The sequence below is a fragment of the Lodderomyces beijingensis genome (genome assembly GCF_963989305.1).
Source record: "Lodderomyces beijingensis strain CBS 14171 genome assembly, chromosome: 2".
Taxonomy (NCBI): Eukaryota; Fungi; Ascomycota; class Pichiomycetes; order Serinales; family Debaryomycetaceae; genus Lodderomyces; species Lodderomyces beijingensis.
The window spans coordinates 2,096,461-2,116,708 of NC_089971.1; the positions used below are offsets into that span (position 1 = coordinate 2,096,461).

Genomic DNA, 20,248 nt, shown 5'->3' on the forward strand with positions numbered 1-20,248 from the left:
GAGAGCGTAGAGTAGCACCAAATTTCCCATATTGGGCAGTGTTGGATTCACTTGCACCCCACGTGAGACATGCTTTTGCATTCTCAGCTCAAACTTCAACTTCAACACTGGCATATCAGGCTGTTTCTTCTCCTCTTGAGACACATCAGCATGAAACTGGTCTCAAGAGTGAGTGGTTGGTGCGCGGCGGAACTTCGGAGAAACTGCAGAAATAAAACGTGTGAGGATCTCGCGTGGGGGATGGGATGATGGGTTCAGAGCGAAGCGGCGACGGGGGGAGGGGGGGTTATTCTTGCCAAAGCAAGCAAACTTATTCCACATATATAAATAGACAGACATCGAATTGGCGTTTTAAATGGCTCCGTGTTTGCAGAGTACGCTTTGATTTTCCCCAAGTGACGCAATAGAGTCACGATGTCCGGCAATCCATCTCTAGTCTTGCAAAAAGTCAACGAAATCACGTTTGAAGACCTCGCAGTGCCCAAAATTGAAGCGCCCACTGATGTCATAGTCGAAGTTAAAAAGACGGGAATCTGTGGTTCCGACATCCACTACTACGCCGAGGGCAAGATTGGCTCGTTTGAGTTGAAAAAACCCATGGTGTTGGGCCACGAGTCCTCGGGAGTTGTTCACCAGGTTGGAGATGGTGTCAAGCATTTGAAAGTGGGCGACAGGGTCGCAATTGAGCCTGGCGTCCCGTCAAGGTACAGCGACGCTTACAAGTCGGGCAAATACGAGATTGATCCCGACATGTGCTTTGCTGCTACGCCGCTGTCCGACCCCAACGTTCCTAATCCGCCTGGTACTTTGTGCAAATACTTCAAGTCGCCCGAGGATTTCCTCTACAAGTTGCCAGACAATGTCAGCTTGGAATTGGGCGCGATGGTTGAGCCCTTGAGTGTTGGCGTCCACGGCATCAGGTTGGCCAACTTGTCATTTGGCGAGAATGTCATTGTGTTTGGTGCTGGACCCGTGGGGTTGTTGACTGCTTCTGCTGCCAAACTTTTCGGGGCCTTCAACATTATGGTTGTTGATGTCTTTGACGAGAAATTGCAATTGGCAAAGGAAATTGGTGCTGCCAATTATACATTCAACTCCAAGACCGGAGATGTCAAGGATCTAATCGAGGCTTTTGATGGGATCAGACCCGATATTGTCTTGGAGTGCACTGGTGCTCCCCCTTGTATCAAGATGGCCGTTCAAGCTGTCAGGGATGGGGGCAGGGTTGTTCAGATCGGAAATGCCAGCGGTGACGTTTCCTTCCCCATTGTGGAGTTTTCCAATAGGGAACTCACCTTGCACGGAAGCTTTAGATACGGGTTTGGCGACTACCCTACTTCGATCAAGATTTTGGAGAAAAACTACGGTTCTGGCAAGGACAAGATCCAAATTGATTTTGAAAAGTTGATCACCAACGTGTTTCCTTGGAGGGACGCTATTAAAGCCTATGATACCGTGAGGGAGGGCAAAGGAACTGTCAAGTGCATCATCGACGGTCCCGAATAGTGATTTTCTGATTACTAAAAGAGATTGAGAATAAAAGCCTTGGGGTCTCTTTCTTTTTCTTCTTTTCTTTCTTTATCTATAACCTTCCTCTCCATCTTCTGAACCAATGACAGCTCAGAACTCAATTGGACATATCTTGCCCACTCAGAGCCACTAGCTCGGTTGGTTACTCATGCCAAAGATGGGACCAACTCGGTATGGGGGGGTGGTCAGAGTGGTTCTGCGCTACCACCTGGTTTCAACATAGCGAATTTTTCAGGCAGGAAATTTCTCTTCGTCTTCGTCTTGAGCCAACGACTTGAACCAGAGTTGCCAATACGCCAGCAATCACGTCAAGAAAGGGACTATTTTTTGGTCGGATCTGCCATGTCTGCGTTAACTTCCAAAGAGGCATTTGCAAAGCTTCCCCAGAAATTGCACAATTTTTTCATCAAGCATCCGCCTAGACCATTTGCACAATACAAAGACGGACCATCGACAACTACTGATCCCATCAAGAACCCATTTTACCCCAATAAACATCTAGAAACAGGTAGATGGCACAGTCCCCATTATTCGCGTCGAAGATCGGCCGATTTGTTCAAGATGGCAAAGAAGTTTGGCATTCAGGACTTGTTGCCGCCTACACCGAGAAAATTCCACGATGAAAAATACAACAATAACAAGTGGATGATGGGTATGGTCCAGCCTGCTGGACGCGCGAACCAGGCTGAGTTGGATGAGAAGTTCAGAAAGAGGGCCGAGGCTATAAAGAATATGGACCAGATCATCACGGAGGTGAGACCTAGTTATAAGAAGTTGTTGAGGAAGCGTAAGGAGAAAGAACCTAAGTGGTATTAGTGTGTGTGTGTTTGTAAATAGATAGATCACAAGATATTGTAAATTTGTTTTGGAGAAGCTATGGACTTATCCTGGTGAAAATTCGTGATTTCCATCTTCAATGAGTGAATGAAACGGGGGATCGGGAATCTTTTAAAGTCCCTTTATTTTGTATATACGTATATCTTCTTCAAGAGGTTTACCGTCCCCGGCCTCTTCCTCTTCCTCTTCCGCTTCCTCGTGCGCCTCCTCTTGCGCCTCTTGCCGTTACTTGCTTCGCGCTCGGCCCAGCCCCATGACCTTTAATCTTGGTCTGCGACTTGTCCAAAACGGCATCGATGTTTAAATCATCAGGTAGCAAGATTTGCCTTATCTGGTTTCCTCTGATGTTGATGAATTGGAGCAAGATTGGGTCCTGATAAAGCTGTTGAAGTCTCACGTTCTTCAAGTTTAGATTCATCTGAGGGTTTGCCGATAAAAGCGTGCCGTGAACGATATTGCCATTCTTCAACTCCACCGTGACTGGTTGATTCGTCGAGTTCGGTATGTTCATGAGAAATCGCACTAGCTTCATTATGATGGTTTCACTTGTCAGGGGTCTTCTAGTTGTGTGTGTAGGGTTCTGTTTGTTGGTAGTGTTTGGTTGATGATGGTGATGATGCGACGTATTCAGATTGACTCACCAAAAAATTAATTTCAGAGATTTCCCGGTCAACATTTTTCACTTTCATACCTGACTCCCACTCGAGTACCTACGGCCAGGGGGGGGATAGAAGAAGAAGAAGAAAAGGAAATATCAACAATGAACAACGCTTTAATTGACAATATCAAGAGTATCCCGCCCGTGACACGGTTCTTCACCATCTCGACCATACTAGCATGTCTCGGTGTCACGAGTTTTGCCGCGTTCCCCAACCTATATATCAACTTTGGAGCCGTGGCGCTGGAGTTTGCAGCTTTGCGCTATCTTTGGCAAAAGGGCCTGACGCTTCAGATTGCCAAGGCGGCCTCGGTGGTGGTGATTAGGTGGTATCGGTTTGTCACTTCTTTTTTGATCCCTTCTGGGATCATGTCGCCCAATAGAATCAATGCGTTGTTTGACACCTATTTCTTTTACGAGTTTTCTAACCATTTGGAGGCACCAGAGGGCAAGTTCAAGGGCAATTTTCCCGACTACTTGTGGTTTATCGTGTTGTGTGGGACATTCATTCAGATCACCAACTTGTCGTTGGACTTTATATCTGGCGATTATTCAGGAGCCACCTATTTCCCTCATGAGAATTTACTAGCTTGTTTGACTTATGTGTGGTCGCGAAGCTTGAAGAATGCCAAGATCAACTTATTGGGTCTTGTGCCCATCAAGGCCTACTATTTGCCCTTGGGGAACCTCATTGTGAAGTTGATCCTTGGTGGACCCGTGGCGTTGATTGATACCTTGGTGGGGATCCTTAGCGGGTATCTCTACTTGTGCATCCAGTCAAACACGATGCCCTTTTACAATTTGTTGCCGGGAGCATATGGAATCACCAAAAAGAGAAGCGACGAGGGACGAAGAGTAGGGATGACCCATGTCGATCAACAATCTGGTGCCAAGTTTGATTACATTGAAGATAGCATCTACGACAAGGGCTATTTGAAAGCGCCAAAGATGATCTACAACTTGTTGTCGTACCCTACAAACACATCGGTCAGAACCACTGCCTTTACTGTACCCACGGGAGCAGGCGGGCTGGTGACTCCGCTTAGGAGAACACAGCCGCACCTGAAAGAATTCAACGGAAGTAGCACCAGCAGTGGTGGTGCTGCTAGTGGCGCTGCTAGTGCTACTAGCAGCGGATACTCTTGGTTTGGCTCTAGCGAAAACGTCTTCAAAGGCAAAGGCCATAGATTAGGAGATTAAACCTCGCCAATCGTGAAGTTTGCAGTCTTGAATGCTACTTCTGCCCCAACTTTCTTATAGCTCTTTTGATAAATTGAACATGTGGTATAATCACGTGACCTCAAACCTCCCATTCCTGACTCTCTTCGGCTTTTAGCTAAAATGCGTCTTGTCATGAGGTTCTTGGTGATACCAACACTAGCAATCCACTGCAAAGGGGAGTTTTAATTCAGCATACTCGAAAGGCATAATATAGCGTATATCATATAGCCTATAGCATATAGCATAGAGGTTCCTTTTTCAAGAGTAGAGTGGAGGAAAGGAAGATCAAAAATTAGCGTTTGCAATGTCCAATCAAGAGCCTGGACCTTCCAACCTCATCAACAAGAATCTCCAGCAGGCGGAGTCGAGAGCTTCGAGCATGACCAATGCGCTGCTGTCGGCATCGAGAAACCGATCCACTAGCGTCACGAGGAGGAAGTCGCGGCCACACTTGCGGAAAAGCGCCAGCGTATCCCACCCGAGATTGATCTATTCGGTCGACGACGATATCAATGAGCAAGAAGGCGACTACGATGACGACGGTAAGAAAAAAGAAGATGGCGAAGCTGCAAATTCCAAGAACGATAGGGATTACATGGACGGGTACAATGACGCGTTGCGGGCATTGTCGCAACGGCGCAGGAGCAAGAGCCCCATTCGGTCCTATTCTGATCTCAATGGGAACGGGTCCCAGGGTTTCATCCTGGATGCGCAAGAGGACGATAGTCGGAAGCGGGACTCGAAAAAGCGCATTGCTCGTGAAGATGGGGATGGGGGTGGAGATGCGGAGGAACAGCAGGAAGGGGATGCGCCATCGGATGAAGGGGATGAGCAAGATGCTGACTCGGTGCATTCGAATTCGTCGGTGGAGTCACTCAATTTGAAAGAACGACAAAACGCAATCAACTCGACGCATCCTTTTGGTATCAAGATTTGGAAACCATCATTGTATAAAAAGAATAGGTCAGTTGCTACTAGGGCAGACGAAGATATCCATGATTTCGAGCCACGACGCCCCACTGCAAAGATCTACTGGGGTGTCAAGTTGACCAACATTATATGGAGCTTGACAGCCGGGTTGGTGATTTACATATTCTGCTTGATTGGCGCCGCTATCGTATTTGTCTTTTCCGGGTTTGGCCTCGCAAATACCTCGAGACCGTACGCGGCTGCATTTTTGAAGTTGGGGCGGTACTTGTTGTATCCGTTTGGGAAGTTTGTCCTTTTGAACAAGGATCAAAACTATTTGGATGAAGACCACTTGGAGGGCCGGACATTGGACGAGTTCCATCAGTGGCGCTTACAAGAAGAAGGAAGGTTGTTTTTTGCACCGCCGCGGCGATTCACGGGCACTAGCGACTCGACGCCCTTGGTAAAAGACCACAAAGGCCGTCCCTTGCGCGACGCTTACAGCTCGTTGACTCAAGAAGATGATAATGATGTTGCACCTGAGACAATTCCCGAAGATCAGGACAATAATGATTTCAAAGTGAGGTTTTTCGGAAGAGGTAATTGGAGTGTAGGCAGAATTGCCTTTTATGTTTACTTTTACGTCGTTTTGCAGCCGATTTCGTATGTGATTGGCCTCTTGTGCTGGCTCGTTGTGTTTACCATACCCATGGCCAATCTCACGGGCACGTTGAATTACCATATGAGGCGCCATCCATTAGCGTTGGACTTTGAGCCCGAAAAGGAGTTTTACAAGAAAAGAGATGAGAACCCGCGTTTGAGAAAGAAGAAACAGATGATCTTGTTGTGTACTTATAGATGCTGTGGGGTGCACTACTACAAGTACACCCTTGATGGAACCAACATTTTCTTTATCAACTTGATTTCCGTGGTGTTGTTTGTCATTTTCGACTATTTTTTCCTCAAGGAGACTTTGCATTGGGAAACCTTTTTGACCGATGCAAAGATCATTTTTTGTTTGTGCTTGTTTTCGATTATCCCCTTGGCGTATTTCATTGGCCAAGCCGTGGCCTCGATCTCGGCGCAGTCGTCGATGGGGGTAGGTGCTGTGATCAATGCGTTTTTCTCCACTATTGTGGAGATTTTCCTTTACTGCGTGGCCTTGGATCAAGCCAAGGGCAAATTGGTCGAGGGTTCCATGATTGGGTCGATACTTGGTGGTGTGCTTTTATTACCGGGACTTTCCATGTGCGGCGGTGCGTTGAAGCGCAAGACTCAGCGGTACAATCCTCGCTCAGCGGGTGTCTCTTCCACCATGCTCTTGTTTGCCATGGTGATTATGTTTGCACCGTCGTTGTTTTACCAAATCTACGGCGCTTACGAAATCAAGTGCATGGATTGCAAGTTCAATTCTGATTTGGACGATTGCACAACGTGTCGTTTCACCCAGCCCTCGTTCACGTTGGACCCGTTGTACTACCGAGTGATTAAGCCCTTTTCGTTGATTGTTGCCATTGCGTTGTTTGCCGCGTATGTGTGTGGGCTATACTTTACTTTGAAGACGCATGCATCGTTGATTTGGGCCACGACTTCACACGAGGCTACTAAGAAGGAAGACTACCACCAGTCTCCTAGCGTGAGCAGCATGCAAGCTAACCCAAAGAGCCAGAATTTGAACCAACAGTTGATCCCATCGAAGCAAGTGGTGGGAGCAGAAGGCAATGCCAAAAAAGAGCATGAAGAGAATGAACATGGTGGTGGTGGTAACGGCGGCGGGCATGATGCGCCAAATTGGTCTAGAAACAAGTCGATTGCTATATTGTTGGGAGCTACGCTCTTGTATGCGGTAATCGCCGAGATTTTAGTGGATAATGTCGATGCTATTCTTGCTGATTTCCCCATCAATCCCAAATTCTTGGGTTTAACCATTTTTGCATTGGTCCCCAACACCACCGAGTTTTTAAATGCCATTTCGTTTGCCATTGGCGGTAATGTTGCCTTGTCGATGGAGATTGGTAGTGCCTACGCTTTGCAAGTTGTCTTGATCCAGATCCCCAGTCTTGTGTTGTATTCAATGATCAAGAACTTTGTCAATGTTGAGCAGATTTTCTCGCTAGTGTTTCCACGGTGGGACATTATTGCCACTTTGATTTCCATTTACTTGTTTACTTATATCTATGCCGAGGGCAAGTCTAATTATTTCAAGGGGGTCATTTTGATCTTGGTGTATTTTGTCGTTTTGATTGGGTTCTGGTTCAATGATATTATTGAGGATTTGGACGATGGGTATGGGACACTTGCCAAGAGCATGAGCATGGGATTGAGAATCATTGGTTAGGGGGGGGGGAGGGAATAGGAGAAGGGGATAGGCACTATAGAAGTCAAGAGACACACGTTAGAGCCAGGCGGGAAACACATTAGATTTTCATAGCCGTTTGTAGAGTTTTATATGTAAAACGAAAGCTGAAATAAGGAAAAGAAGAAAAAGAAGAAAAAACCCTGCTAGCAGTGGTTATTCAGGGGGAAAGAGAGGAGTCGTCGACTCAGTGGTGCTAACTTCTGACAAGTCTGTGTCTTTTGTTATCAATTGGTGAATATGTGAGATCTCTCAAGTTGCGTCTGTGTGTGTGGAGTTGAAAAATTTTCACCTACCAACAGCAGTTCAAGTTGAGCAACACTCCGACACTTTTCAGTAGGATCTCTCCTGGTTTGGTCGCTAGCAGTGGCAACGACATGAATTAGCTGGAAATCATTGGTCTTGCCCAGTTTCTGCCTTTTCAGTTGAGGCAATCTACGCTTAGGAGAGACACGAGGGTTTTTAACATTCGAACCGGCATTAAACATTAATGAGCTAAATATATCTGACGTATTTTTCTATACACGTAGACGTACGATTCCATTCTGGAAAAATCAAAAGTTCAAGCATTTGAAGCAATGGCCTGTTTAATAGCCGATGGATTGGCACCAACCACTTTTTGAATCTGCTGGCCGTTTTTGAAAAAGATCAAGGTGGGCATATTGCTGATCTCGTACTCCTGGGCAACGTCGCCGACTTCGTCAACGTCGACCTTGATGAACTTGACGTTGGAGTACTCCTTGCTGAACTTGTCCAACAAGGGAGCAATCATCTTGCAGGGGCCACACCACGTTGCAAAAAAATCAACAACAACCAACCCTTGGAACTTGAGCGCTTCTTGAAACTCGGCTTTCGAAGTGACTGCGGTGACCATCTTTGTAGTTTGTTTCTATCTTCTCTCTGCAATTGACCTGTATTGAGGGGAATTGAAGGGTTGAAGTGGGTATTGTTCAGTGGCAAGGGGAGGTGGCAATGTTGTAGGGGTTTTATAGAGGGCATACGCGTGCCGAAAAGAATTGCTGTCTCGTTTGTCATCACGGGAGCCACTTCCAGAACCACCGTTTTAGTAAGCACTTGCTGTGGAAGAGAGGCAGCCACGTTCCAAGCTACATGTCGACTCAGATGACACCGGGGGGCTTTCGTTGTCGTTCGTACGCGTTTCATCCAGCTCTTCGGCTCATGTCTGTTGCTAGGACGGTCATTCGCCCACACATAGGCTTGTTCGGTTATGGCTCATGGTTGGTTTGTCAGGTCACGTGACTTGATCTCATCCCGTGAGCTCGCTCCACATGGAGTATCGACGGAGAAGATGCTGGAACAACGCCAGTGCCAACTGCGTTGCAACAACTGCTTCTGAGAGGAAGGTAGGCTGGTCTTGAGGTCCGCTTATCTCTGTCACCTTCTGGAAAAGCGCTTGCAGAAGCCACTGCTCCCATGGTTTCGTGTTTCCGCAATTTTGAGGCACTTTGTTTGGCTCACACGAGAAAAAGCCTCTGTCATCCACTATCCCTCTACGGCCATTGCCCGTAGCCTTTCTTTGAATGGAATTCTCCTTGGGAAAGCCTAACGGTATGGAGTTTCTTGCAAAAATGTCTATGGGGACAAATTTTTCGCAGCCACTCCAGTCAAAAAAGAAAATCGTTAGTGAAAGAGATTTCGCCGAAAAAGCTCAGAACAAAAGGCCAAAAGGAGATTCAAAAGTAGCAGAGATCTTACAACAGCGACTTCCGCTCTTTCAAGTCCTCAAGTTCTCCTCGAGATCAAGTGCTTGCAAAATGATGAATTGGGGTTCCGGGGTTGCACTCGTAGTTAAGGAGGGTCGTGTGCGTGTGTCAATTTCGACATCTCTCATCGCTGGGCCAAATTTGTTCCTCTGATGAGATAAAGACCAACCAGAGGCAACTACAACTACAGCAACAACAGCAAAATACACCAGTTAAACCGCGTTTAAACATGTCCAAAATAGAATCTAGAAAAGTGCCTATCCCACCGCACCGGATGACGCCCTTAAAAAACGTGTGGACCAAAATATACCCCCCTTTAGTCGAGCATTTGAAATTGCAAGTGCGCATGAACTTAAAGACAAAGTCGGTCGAGCTACGAAGTACCAAGACCACCGTGGACGGCGGCTTGCAGAAAGGAGCAGATTTCATCAAGGCATTCACATTGGGGTTCGACGTGGACGACGCTATTGCCTTGTTGAGACTAGACGACTTGTACATTGAAACTTTTGAAATCAAAGACGTCAAGACATTAACCGGGGACCATTTGAGCAGAGCTATAGGCAGAATCGCGGGAAAAGATGGAAAGACCAAGTTTGCCATTGAAAACGCCACGAGAACAAGAATAGTGTTGGCCGACTCCAAGATCCACATATTGGGCGGGTTCACCCACATCCGCATGGCGAGAGAATCCGTGGTCTCGTTGATCTTGGGGTCTCCTCCTGGAAAAGTCTACGGCAATTTGCGAACAGTGGCTAGTAGATTAAAAGAACGGTATTGAAACGTTGACCTTTTTTTTTTTATTAATTTATTAAATCAAATTAAATCTTCAGCGAGATCGTCTTCAATTCCCTGTTGAGCAAGCGATGGGAGCAAGTCGTCCAAGTTGAGTTCCAACTTCATAGCATAGGCATCTTCTCCATCCTGGTAATACGATTTTTCAATAGACTGAACTTCAAACTGCAACGAGTCTCGATACAAGTGTAATGCTGCTCTATTCGACTTGCGCACGTGCAAGGAAACGTATTTGGCGTCAAACAGCTCACACATGGCGAAAAGCGACTGCCGCATTAGCTTCTCTGCCAAGCCCATCCGACGATAGGTCCTCATCACCGATAACGAAGTGATATGGCCATGGGGCGTCTTGTCCTGCGCTTCAGGGTCGTCTTCCATCTTGCCAAGCACGTACCCGACAATCTTCTCGCCCTTGTTTATATACGCGGTGTCTCCCTTGGGGTCCTCTGCTGCTTCTGCATCAATTTCCTCGTCGTTGGCTTTGACAATGTCGTCATAGGTCGTAGCCACGAATGAGGCCTGCGGCCAGGACAAAATGTGGTACATGTAGTATTTTAGCTGGTAGTTTTCCGGTAGATTGTGCAAATTTGCATTCTGCATCGCCTGGATGTCATTGATGGTGGCTTGTCGAATCGTGATGCCCATAACTTGGTCTCCTGTAGTGGTAGATATAGAATACAATCAAGTGGTCTTGTTTTCAGTAGATGGGTGTTGAAAATGTCCAGCGTTGGAATTTTTCACGGTGCGGAACTGGGCATAAAAAATACAAGCCTTCGGCGGGAGGCCGGCACTGTCTACCAGCAGATGCCATGGAGAGAACACTTCTAGGCTTGGAAAGGAAGGAGCAAAAGCTTACGCTCTCTCGCCCATTCAAGACATATCTTCATCCAAATGAGTTTACTCCTCTATTGAAAGAAAATGAAAAAAAATGAAAAAAAAGCTCCAAAATATAAAATAGAGGAGTAAGATGCTTTGGGTTACCTCAGCGTAAGCTCTCTCTGATCAAAACCTGCTCTTTGAATTTAATCAAAAACACGGTTTTCAACGGTTGAAGATCGGTGTGGGCATTGTGTGCAGTTACATTTGCACTGAACCCGCTGCTATCTAGAGCCCCTTCGATCACACCAGCAACAAACGCAGAGCAGTTTAGATCCCCATAGTCCTTTGGAATACTGATGAACCGGTTCAAAACGGGCACGTTTTCCACAATCATGTACTCGTTGGGGATGTCCTGCGACTTTTCCAACTCATTGGCAAACTTGCCAAACACCGTCTTCCAAAAGGGGCCATGTATAAACTGCAAAATGCCCACAACCTTGATTTCCCTCTTGCTTAACTTGAACCCTTCCCGGAGCTTGATCAACTCAAGATACCGCTGGCCAATCTGGTAGCCCAACCCATTCAACCGGTTCTCCAAGTCCTGCACCCCCTTGGACTGCTTATGCGCCCAGTTGACAATTTCACAAAAGAGGAAAGATAACGCGGAAAGGCTGATTTCGTGCGGTTTCTTGTTCGACAAGTTCCTGTCATATATCGAGCTGTGCGACGTGGGTGTCAAGGACACGGTGCGTTTACTGACAAGTATTTGCGAGGATTCCGCCGTGATTGAATTGGACGCGGGGCCCACCGACGGGTTGTAGCCAAACCCGTACTTGGAAGTGTCGTTGATGGTCAACTTCAGAAAAGACGCCGACGGTAGTATGATATCCTCACTCATTTGCTCTTCTTTGTTTGTTCTTGTGCTGTCCTGGTCCTGTCTGGTGGTGTGGAGTGTTGCCGTGAGTTGACAGAGAAGTTGAAATTGTGGAGCGCATTTTTTTACTGTTGAAGTTGTTGCTGATCTCCACTTCAAGTGGCAGCCAAAATGAAACCACCTTCCACGAGTAAGTCACACGCTGAACGGATGATGATGATGATGATGATGGTGTTAGTGGATTTGTTCTAACGTATTCATTGAAGCCGCTCACAGGGTTGCAGCCACGCGGGGTACAACAATTGACGCAAACAAGGAGTTGAAGAGGATTTTCGAGTCGACAGAGTACGATTTTGTTGCAACATCGACCCCGTTGTCAATACAGGAATGGAAGAGACAGAAACTTAGACGGCCAAAAGTTGGCGGTTCTTTGAGGCCTCTGCTGCTGGCGGAAAGACTGCCGTTGGGCATCTTGTCCGCAAATGCAAAGCATCCCCATCGGCTAGGTAAAAAAAATGTGCCCGTGCTGGCTGCCCCTCAGAAACCCACGCAGATACAGCACCCGGTTGACGCGTTGAAAGCAAAGAAGCAGGGGGCCGACTGTCATGGAATTCCACTGGCAAGAAATGGGTCACCACTGGCTGTTTTATCAACAAGTGCAAAAGACGCGGATAGTTTCAAGAATGCGTTTGCAGCAGAATCGAAGTCGGCCCAGGCTCACACAGCCTCCGTGACAGGGAATCATTCACCCGTCGCGAAAGATATTAGGACATTGCAAGGTAGATTGGAACTGGTTGCTTTATCAGACAATCCAGAAGCACCAACTTTTTCCAAAGAAAACGCTTCTGCCTCTGCTCCTGCTCCTGCTCCTGCTCCTGCCACGCATTTAAGGTCGAAGCACGCCGAATCAATAGACGTACCAAGGGAGACTTTGCCAGTCGCTGACGACACTGGGCTTCCACAAGGTAGACCTCTACTAGGTAAAAACGGGCCCAGTGTTTTGAAAAAAAGACCTGCGAGACAGCTGAAAAAATCGATTCAGAAACCTCCTGCAGCTTCATCACGCAAGGTACGTCTGCCCGTCGAGAAACAAAAGAGAAATACCACCCCTCTGCAGCACCTTCCTGGCTTTGCGATTCTTACTGCAGGGCTAATTCAAGCCGATGCACCTCCTCGCTTGGAACCAAGCAAGGAGGGGCCTCGCGCAAACAATTTTGCTCAAATACATCAAAAGTGTTCGATTGACTTTGTGCTCAACGCTAGAGAGGCGTCGCCTCCTTCAAGCTCTGGTCAAAATGTGGCCATCGCTTGTAATGAACCATTGCGCGATACAACGTTTGAGACCAGCCAGCAGCTGCAAAATTGGCTTGGGCCGCTTTCGTGCACGCCAGATAGCGATCAGGTAGATCTTGACACCAATGACGTTGGCGTGGAGACTAGAGTCAAAGAACCCAAAGTTTCGCCAGATCTGAGTCCACATATGCCTTCCGCAAGAGAGGTGGTGGGCTTTTACAAAGGTTTAAATAGAGAAACAGACTCGTGTGTGGACTTTGTGCGGGATAGCTTTGTGGAAATGCCAAATGCATCAGAAGAAGTTGTTCAACTAAAGTCTGGATATGCATTTGCGGTGGATAGTGTCGACCAGACGCGCCTCGATACTATTGCAGACCCAGGTGAAATGAGTCTTATCTCATCGCCGCGATACTGCAGAGAGTCACTCGGAAAAGCACAGGACCCGCGCTGGCTGGGGCCTTTTAAAGGAATCGGAGTGTTGGAGAACCACCCAGAGCAGTCACACGTAGAAGCACATACTTGTGCTGGCAATGGTTCGAGTCAAGAAGCTGAGGTAAAATTGAAAGGGAATCAACTCGAGGAGAGGGAGGAGTTGCAGAAAATGGCCTCAAACAGGATGCGCATTGAAATGCCAGGCACAAAAGCACATGACGATGCCTCCTTCCTAGTTGAAACGCTGCCCCTGGTCTCAACTCAGGCTCGTCGTACGAGACGAGGAAGAGGGAGAAGGAACAGCCATCGGTCGCCATTCAAAGATGAAACACTCTCTACCAATGAGACAACTTTTCCAGAAACTGGCGGCGCGAATGACCGTACCAACTCCCTGTCTAGCGTGTCCACTTTAAAAGAGCCTGAAACTACTGACGATCATCATGATGGCACTTTATCATTACAGCATCTGCAAGCGAGCAAACCAAACGTGGCAACGTGTTTACAACATCCCCCGTGCAAAGATTGTCTTGATTTACTACGCTATGATCGTCGCTACGTGCGAGTCAATGGGCACCTGGCCCTATTATTCAATGGTGTCAAACCTTAACCCTAGGTCCTAGGCCCTAGGATCGTCTGTTTCCATTTTTTTTAAAAAAAAATCGAAGAAAACCCTCTCCGCTCACGAGCACGAACATGGTATAACCCGTTTGTTTAGTAGATTCGTAATTTGAAAGTTCACCCCTCCTACCCCATTTTTTCTAAAGAATGGGAGGTCAGAGATTTATTCTATAACAATTAATTCGGCGAAACGCTGCACAAAAAAAAGATTCAACTACATGAAATCGTCGTCATCCAAATCATCAATGTCACCCATGTCGTCAAATGCATCCTTCTTGAACCCGCCCACATTTGGCCTAGCCGCGGGCTTTGCCTTCTTCTTACCAGCACCGCCAGTGGCAGTACCACCGGCTTTCTTCAACCTTGCCAAACGCTCCTGCTTCTCCTTGTCCTTGACAACGACATTCAAAGTCGACACCACTTTCCTCGTGTTTTCTACGGACAACGGTTGAGTGAGGTCCCTGATGAGGTCAATGGCCAAGGAGGATGCATAGAGAAGGGAGCTGTCTTCGCTCAATGCGGCAAGCGACAGACTCAATGCCTTGCGCAACTGCTCAAATTCGGCTTTGTTGGTTGGCTGGAACAACGGGTGTTCTTCCAATGGGGTGTCTTTGGTTAAAACGGGCTTCCTCCGAGCAGCTTCGGCTTCAAGTTTTCTAGCCTTTTCCCGGGGATGTTCGTTAACGTCAATCTCCTCGTTGTCTTCGGCCACACCAAGCCCGCCGAACAAGTCAGCCGCATTGTTTAGATCGGCATTCAATTCTGCCTTTTTGAGGAGCTCCTTCTTGGCGTTGGAGTCCATAGCGTCGAATTCCTCCATCTCAAGCCTCTTTTGCTCCTTTTTCTTCTTTTCTAAATCCAGCTGGCGTTTGGCCTCAGCAGCCTTCTTCTTGGCCTCTTCCTCGGCTGCCTTTTTCTGTCTTGCGACTTCTTCTTCGTCTATGTCCCATGACTCCAAAAACTCCTCGTCGTCTTCCTCTTCTTCCCACGAACCACCCTTGCTGTTGGTGGGTGCAAAGTCATCGTCATCCCAGTTGGCCATCTTGCGAAAAAAAAAAAAAAAAACTTATAAAGTGGTGATGCTAAAGTGGCGATTAAAAAGGTGATACTAGTAGCTTTTCCTGAATGTGTCGGGCTCTCTTGAAAACCAGCAGAGTAGGCTAGTTGGCCTCTGGTGTTCTTATCAATTGGGTGTTTGCTTGATAAGTCAAGAAGATTCAAGTTTTGAAATTGGCAGTGTTGAATTTTTTTGATCTTTTTCTTTTCCTCCATTCGGCTTTGGGATTGAACAGTATGAGAATGAGAGAGGGCTGCAACAAACTTGAGTCCATGTAGAGCCACCACACGAGTTCATGTGTCAAGATTTGTGCATCACGAGTCTGCGGCCAAGGAGACAGAACGCAGAAGATGTGTTTGTTGGGCTGCAGTGGGAGTGAAGGCTTTTCTGCTTGGTGCTTGGAAAGGGACCAATTCCAGATACAATTCTTTCAAAATCAAGCGTGAGAGAGCTCATCGATTAATCCGGTCGCGATTTTGGAAACCAATATTCATACCTCCTTCCTTCCCTTCGCCTCTCCCCGTGCTGGTTAGTGATGTCCCATATCATACCGACTTATGCAGTTTGTACCAGCTGCAGCGTCGAGCCAAGTCCTCTTGGAGGGTACGGTCTCTTTTACACACCAACAAACGCGCCGCCGTCGTCAGACTTAGAGTTGCTTCGAATTCCATCGCAATCCGTCCTCAACCTCGGAAACTTGCTCAAGGCTTTAAATGAGCTCAAGAGTCGAGATAGGCATTTTCCTCAGATTGATGTGCATGAGTCCAAGACCATCATCGGCATATTGCAGGCGTTATCGCCAATAAGCGAGACCACCGTCATATTCGCGTACATTTTGGCATTCAAGGTCTTGATCTTGGCAGGAGACAAGTCGCAGTATTTCCAAAGTTCGCCCTTGAGGAAATTCGACGACTATATTGAAGTGCTCCTGACGACTCAGGTTTTGGACCCCGCGGTGAGTCCCGAGTTTACCCAGTCGATTCGAGAGGAGTACGAGCATTTCACTAGCGAGTGGGACTCGCTGGAAAAGCACTTGTTGACGTTTGAGATCTTCTACCAGCTCTTGCAAGCTGTGAGGTCGAGGGTGCTTGAAATCCCACGCGGAATCGACGGCTCTTCGGAAGATTTCACCACCGACGTGTCGCTTGTACCGGTGTTGGATTTCGCTAACCACAGAAGTTCGGGAAGCCACAATGCCGTGTTTGACGTGGATAGGCAAACCAACGACGTTGTTTTGAGGTTGTTGCAAGTGGATGAGCTGCTGAAGTTTGAAGTTACTATATGCTACGATGTCGAGGATAAAACGGATGATTTCTTCTTTACGTATGGATTCAACCCGCAATAAAAAACAAAGAAAACATGCAGGTAATGATCGATTGGTCAACAACATATACTGTAGCGACTCACTCTCCATTTGTCCAAGATTGAAAACATTTTTGGAGGTTTGTCTTAAGAGTATGGGGTTGGATGCTTTGTCCTGTGCACCAAAGAAGAGAAAGCATTAGCTGAAAATTTCCAGACTGTGTTGTGTCTCATCTCACGTGTTGAACTTTGACAACTGGCCACATCTCATGTCTGGCACGAAAATCTCCCTAAAGAAGAAGAAAGGCCCTAAGAAACTCCTACGGAAAGACGATGGCAGCGATTACGGTGATGATGATGAGGAGGAGAATAACAATCTCAAGCTGACAAAAGCGCAAGAGATCACCTCATTTGGAAAAGAATCTCAACAAAAGAAACCGGTCCAGGTAAAACTCCAGAATGTCAACCATCTGCTCCGACCGCGGGCTAGAGATGCCAGCGATAAGGAAGACGATTGTTCAGAAGAGGACAATGAGATAGACCCCGACGACTTTGGAGCGTGTTATCTCCGAGCATTGGGATGGAAAGGGGAAGATGAGGAGACCAGGCCGGGGCGCCATGAGCCAAAAGCAAACAACACCACTACTCACAGGCAACAGGGAGTAGCCTTGGGAATAGGGGCAAAAGCGGTATCTGTGGATTTGGCCAAGGAATTGCAGAGTCAAATTGACATTCCCGTGGTGAAGAAAAGTAGAAAGGAGTAAATGCTGGGAAACTTGATGTCTTGATACAAATAGTAGCACAACCCTGATGAGTGTTCATGAACTTTCTCTTTAACGACTCTGTCTGTTTTCTTTTTCACGTCCAGCTTCATCGCCGAGCGGAAGAGGGACAAGCGGCCAGGTTTCGCCAGAATCATCTGGTTGGTCATCTTCTCGTGGCTTATCTGTCTTAGGGAGGGTTCTCGTGCGCCAGACAACCCCATGACTCCACAGTTTGGGGTGAAATGAGACATTCCGCGAAACTTGGAACGGCAAGTTGGATTCATCTTCTTCCAACCCTGCCGCTGCTCTCTTTTTCTTTTACCTAAAAAGATGCTCAAGTTTGTCCTTTTTGGCGACTCCATCACTCAATTCAGCAACCAGATTGGCGATGATTTTGCATTGCAACCGGCGCTTCAAAATATGCTCATTCGAAAATTCGACGTTTTGAATCGGGGCTACTCGGGATACAATTCGGAGCACGCTCGTCTCATTTTGCCAAAGATCTTGCAAGAGGAAGGGAAAGAAAGTCGTGAGAATGGCATCACGTTGATGACGATCTTTTTTGGAACCAACGACGCGTTCACTCATAATGAGCTTCAGCCCGTGGCAATTGACCGGTACAGGGAAAACATCGGCTATCTAGTGACTTTGGCTCAAAAGAATGGCATCACTCCTGTCGTCATTGGTCCCGGGCTACATGACTCTGAGCTCGTGAAACAGAGTGCAATGGTGAATAGTGGCGACTTGGCAGAACCATGGACCACGAACAAGAGAAACCACGAATACTCTGAAGCTGCAAAACTGGTGGCCAAGCAGCATGGCGTGGCGTTCATTGACTTGTGGAATAGGTTTCGAGAAGAAGGTGGCTGGTCTGAACAGCAGTTGCTCAGCGGGGCCAGTGTACTGGGGATGGACGCGTTTCTCAACGACGGGGTGCATTACACCAGCAGGGCCTACCGGATCCTCTTTGATGAGATTGTAAAAGCCATTGAGCATGAGACTGCGAGCGTGCCTACAAGATTGGCTGACTGGAAGGAAATCGATCCCAAAAATATAAATTCAATCTTCAACTAAATATTCTATTGAGAGGACTAAGCAAGGTGGAATATTCGTTTCCGCCTTTACGGTGTCTATCTTATTTGCAACATTAGAGAGTTTAGAAATTTTTTCTTACAGGATAGACTTGTCACTGCCAATAGACTCCTCTTCACTCTTTGTTTCAACTTCATTGGCTTTTCGTCTCTCGTCGCGTTCACTCAAATAGTAAACGAGAGCAGTCAAGACCAAGCCAGCGGCAGATAAGCAGGCAGTATAGGTGAAACCGATGAAATAAAAAGGCTTGTCGTTTGTGTTCCACACCAAGATTGGCACCCATGCCCCCGTGACGTACGCCAAGGTGTTGGTGACAACAACGACAAAATTCCGCTTCATGTCATCGGCGAAAAGCAACCGATTCACCCATGAGAATATAAAGGGCTGCCCCCACAGTGTTGGTATACCAATCAAAAAATAGCAGAACCAATGCAAGCCAATGGGGATGTCCCACTTGGCAAGCAAAGAGCAGCCGATTATCAAGCAGATAAAAAAAGCGCTAACAAACCAAACATTCTTTTTACCTCCCAAGTAGTCGTTGATATAGGCAAACACAACGGTAATGACGATCCCGATAGCGGCCAACACCGACGGCCATGAGTTATAGACACTGGATGGCTTCTTGAGGTAAATCTTCATGAATGTTGTAAAAGTGGGCTGCGAGTTTGCAGCACAACTGTTGTTGTAGCAAAGAAACAACAAGGGAAACACCCATATGTGCCAGGTATTAAAAAAGGACGCGATCTTTTTCCAAGTATACTTCTTTCTAGTGTTCAACTCGGCGCCGAGCAATCTTCTTCGTTCCAAACCAACGAGCTTGTCCTCTTCGTCAAAGTAGAACGCGTCTGTAGTCGATGGGGTATTGGGGTCGACAAACAAAGTGTAAACACCAATGGGCAAGCTGATAACCATGTCAATCACAAACATGATTTTAAACGGTGGCAATTTGCTGTGTTTGAACCCTTTGATAACAGCCTGCTGCAACACGGGACTAATGATGCCGGCAAATCCAGCACTCACGGCGAAATACGCAGACCTTTTCAGCAACTCGCTGGTTCCATAGTTTGAACCCAACAAGTACTCCAACGCGGGGAAGTAGCCACTCTCGAGCAAGCCCAAGAAGAACCTTAGCGCGTACAAGCCTCTGATGTTGGATGCGGGCACGGTGATCATCAACAAGGTGAGAATCGACCAAAGGATCTGCAAGCCCCCTAGATAGTAGCGCGCGGAAATTCTGTGGAGGATGAGGTTGGAAGGTATTTGGCCGATGATGTAGCCAACTGTAAACAAGGTGACCATGTAATTGTACTGGTTGTGGTTCATATTATAGTACTCGTCCATTCCATTCACGTACGCGGTGGTCACATTGCTCTGATTGAGATTCTTGATAAAGTATCCCAAACACGAGGATGTCAATAGAAAGAAATCCAACTTGATCAAGTATTTCTGCTCCTTTGGGTGTTTGCCAGTGCCATCCCACAACGCCCTTTTAATCTTGAACCATTGGGAGTTGTTTCTCCTCTCAAGCTCCTCGGGAGTCAACCTAGTGCTCGAAATGTCAATGTACGGCTTTTCGCCGCCAACTTCTTGAACGTGGATCTCGGCACTTTGCTTCCCAATCAGCGGCAGAGGCTCATCATTTTTGCTCGAGGGAGTAGATGGGAAATGGACCATCTTGATGCTGTTCTGGTCAAGTCGAGCATATTTGCCGAGAAATGGCAGCTTGATTGCCATTATTTATAGGTTGAACAACAAAGCCTTTTTCTTCTCCCTACTCTCCTGTTTGCTTCTCCTCCACTAAATCCACCACCAAGCCGTTGTTCTAGCCATAGCGGTTTAAAAAAGAATAAAAAAAATGTGCAAGTGGCGGACGGTGTGTGGTGATTGTGGCGTCGTCTGATTTCAAGTATCAAATCTGCAAGGGAATAAAAAGGCAGGTTTGCTTCGCTTATCAAGAGAGATTAAGCGCA

The 20,248-nt window shown here is 47.1% G+C and overlaps 15 protein-coding genes across 15 annotated transcripts; 9 read left to right on the forward strand and 6 right to left on the reverse strand. All coding sequences in view use genetic code 12, as the record gives it.

The window, feature by feature from the left end:
- Positions 1-414: 414 nt before the first annotated feature.
- On the forward strand, positions 415-1,506 carry LODBEIA_P20090 (uncharacterized protein; the record flags this gene model as incomplete). The annotated part of the gene is made up of 1 exon (XM_066971961.1): positions 415-1,506. One exon carries the CDS (start codon positions 415-417, stop codon positions 1,504-1,506), a length of 1,092 nt encoding a protein of 363 aa, XP_066828947.1.
- A 366-nt stretch (positions 1,507-1,872) lies between these two features.
- On the forward strand, positions 1,873-2,346 carry LODBEIA_P20100 (mitochondrial 54S ribosomal protein mL59; the record flags this gene model as incomplete). The annotated part of the gene is made up of 1 exon (XM_066971963.1): positions 1,873-2,346. The coding sequence occupies one exon, from the start codon at positions 1,873-1,875 to the stop codon at positions 2,344-2,346; it is 474 nt and encodes a 157-aa protein (XP_066828948.1).
- Positions 2,347-2,524: 178 nt separating this feature from the next.
- LODBEIA_P20110 (uncharacterized protein) lies at positions 2,525-2,899 on the reverse strand (the record flags this gene model as incomplete). The annotated part of the gene is made up of 1 exon (XM_066971964.1): positions 2,525-2,899. The coding sequence occupies one exon, from the start codon at positions 2,897-2,899 to the stop codon at positions 2,525-2,527; it is 375 nt and encodes a 124-aa protein (XP_066828949.1).
- Positions 2,900-3,127: 228 nt separating this feature from the next.
- On the forward strand, positions 3,128-4,225 carry LODBEIA_P20120 (uncharacterized protein; the record flags this gene model as incomplete). The annotated part of the gene is made up of 1 exon (XM_066971965.1): positions 3,128-4,225. One exon carries the CDS (start codon positions 3,128-3,130, stop codon positions 4,223-4,225), a length of 1,098 nt encoding a protein of 365 aa, XP_066828950.1.
- Positions 4,226-4,550: 325 nt separating this feature from the next.
- Positions 4,551-7,493, forward strand: LODBEIA_P20130 (uncharacterized protein; the record flags this gene model as incomplete). The annotated part of the gene is made up of 1 exon (XM_066971966.1): positions 4,551-7,493. The coding sequence occupies one exon, from the start codon at positions 4,551-4,553 to the stop codon at positions 7,491-7,493; it is 2,943 nt and encodes a 980-aa protein (XP_066828951.1).
- Positions 7,494-8,073: 580 nt separating this feature from the next.
- Positions 8,074-8,385, reverse strand: LODBEIA_P20140 (uncharacterized protein; the record flags this gene model as incomplete). The annotated part of the gene is made up of 1 exon (XM_066971967.1): positions 8,074-8,385. The coding sequence occupies one exon, from the start codon at positions 8,383-8,385 to the stop codon at positions 8,074-8,076; it is 312 nt and encodes a 103-aa protein (XP_066828952.1).
- Positions 8,386-9,464: 1,079 nt separating this feature from the next.
- LODBEIA_P20150 (uncharacterized protein) lies at positions 9,465-10,013 on the forward strand (the record flags this gene model as incomplete). The annotated part of the gene is made up of 1 exon (XM_066971968.1): positions 9,465-10,013. One exon carries the CDS (start codon positions 9,465-9,467, stop codon positions 10,011-10,013), a length of 549 nt encoding a protein of 182 aa, XP_066828953.1.
- Positions 10,014-10,048: 35 nt separating this feature from the next.
- Positions 10,049-10,672, reverse strand: LODBEIA_P20160 (uncharacterized protein; the record flags this gene model as incomplete). Its single annotated transcript, XM_066971969.1, has 1 exon — positions 10,049-10,672. One exon carries the CDS (start codon positions 10,670-10,672, stop codon positions 10,049-10,051), a length of 624 nt encoding a protein of 207 aa, XP_066828954.1.
- Positions 10,673-11,009: 337 nt separating this feature from the next.
- Positions 11,010-11,744, reverse strand: LODBEIA_P20170 (uncharacterized protein; the record flags this gene model as incomplete). Its single annotated transcript, XM_066971970.1, has 1 exon — positions 11,010-11,744. The coding sequence occupies one exon, from the start codon at positions 11,742-11,744 to the stop codon at positions 11,010-11,012; it is 735 nt and encodes a 244-aa protein (XP_066828955.1).
- A 147-nt stretch (positions 11,745-11,891) lies between these two features.
- On the forward strand, positions 11,892-14,052 carry LODBEIA_P20180 (uncharacterized protein; the record flags this gene model as incomplete). The annotated part of the gene is made up of 2 exons (XM_066971971.1): positions 11,892-11,910; positions 11,987-14,052. The coding sequence occupies 2 exons, from the start codon at positions 11,892-11,894 to the stop codon at positions 14,050-14,052; spliced, it is 2,085 nt and encodes a 694-aa protein (XP_066828956.1).
- A 225-nt stretch (positions 14,053-14,277) lies between these two features.
- On the reverse strand, positions 14,278-15,105 carry LODBEIA_P20190 (uncharacterized protein; the record flags this gene model as incomplete). Its single annotated transcript, XM_066971972.1, has 1 exon — positions 14,278-15,105. One exon carries the CDS (start codon positions 15,103-15,105, stop codon positions 14,278-14,280), a length of 828 nt encoding a protein of 275 aa, XP_066828957.1.
- A 550-nt stretch (positions 15,106-15,655) lies between these two features.
- LODBEIA_P20200 (uncharacterized protein) lies at positions 15,656-16,465 on the forward strand (the record flags this gene model as incomplete). The annotated part of the gene is made up of 1 exon (XM_066971974.1): positions 15,656-16,465. One exon carries the CDS (start codon positions 15,656-15,658, stop codon positions 16,463-16,465), a length of 810 nt encoding a protein of 269 aa, XP_066828958.1.
- Positions 16,466-16,691: 226 nt separating this feature from the next.
- Positions 16,692-17,186, forward strand: LODBEIA_P20210 (uncharacterized protein; the record flags this gene model as incomplete). Its single annotated transcript, XM_066971975.1, has 1 exon — positions 16,692-17,186. One exon carries the CDS (start codon positions 16,692-16,694, stop codon positions 17,184-17,186), a length of 495 nt encoding a protein of 164 aa, XP_066828959.1.
- Positions 17,187-17,516: 330 nt separating this feature from the next.
- LODBEIA_P20220 (uncharacterized protein) lies at positions 17,517-18,260 on the forward strand (the record flags this gene model as incomplete). Its single annotated transcript, XM_066971976.1, has 1 exon — positions 17,517-18,260. The coding sequence occupies one exon, from the start codon at positions 17,517-17,519 to the stop codon at positions 18,258-18,260; it is 744 nt and encodes a 247-aa protein (XP_066828960.1).
- Positions 18,261-18,356: 96 nt separating this feature from the next.
- LODBEIA_P20230 (uncharacterized protein) lies at positions 18,357-19,952 on the reverse strand (the record flags this gene model as incomplete). Its single annotated transcript, XM_066971977.1, has 1 exon — positions 18,357-19,952. One exon carries the CDS (start codon positions 19,950-19,952, stop codon positions 18,357-18,359), a length of 1,596 nt encoding a protein of 531 aa, XP_066828961.1.
- Between the last annotated feature and the right edge of the window lie 296 nt (positions 19,953-20,248).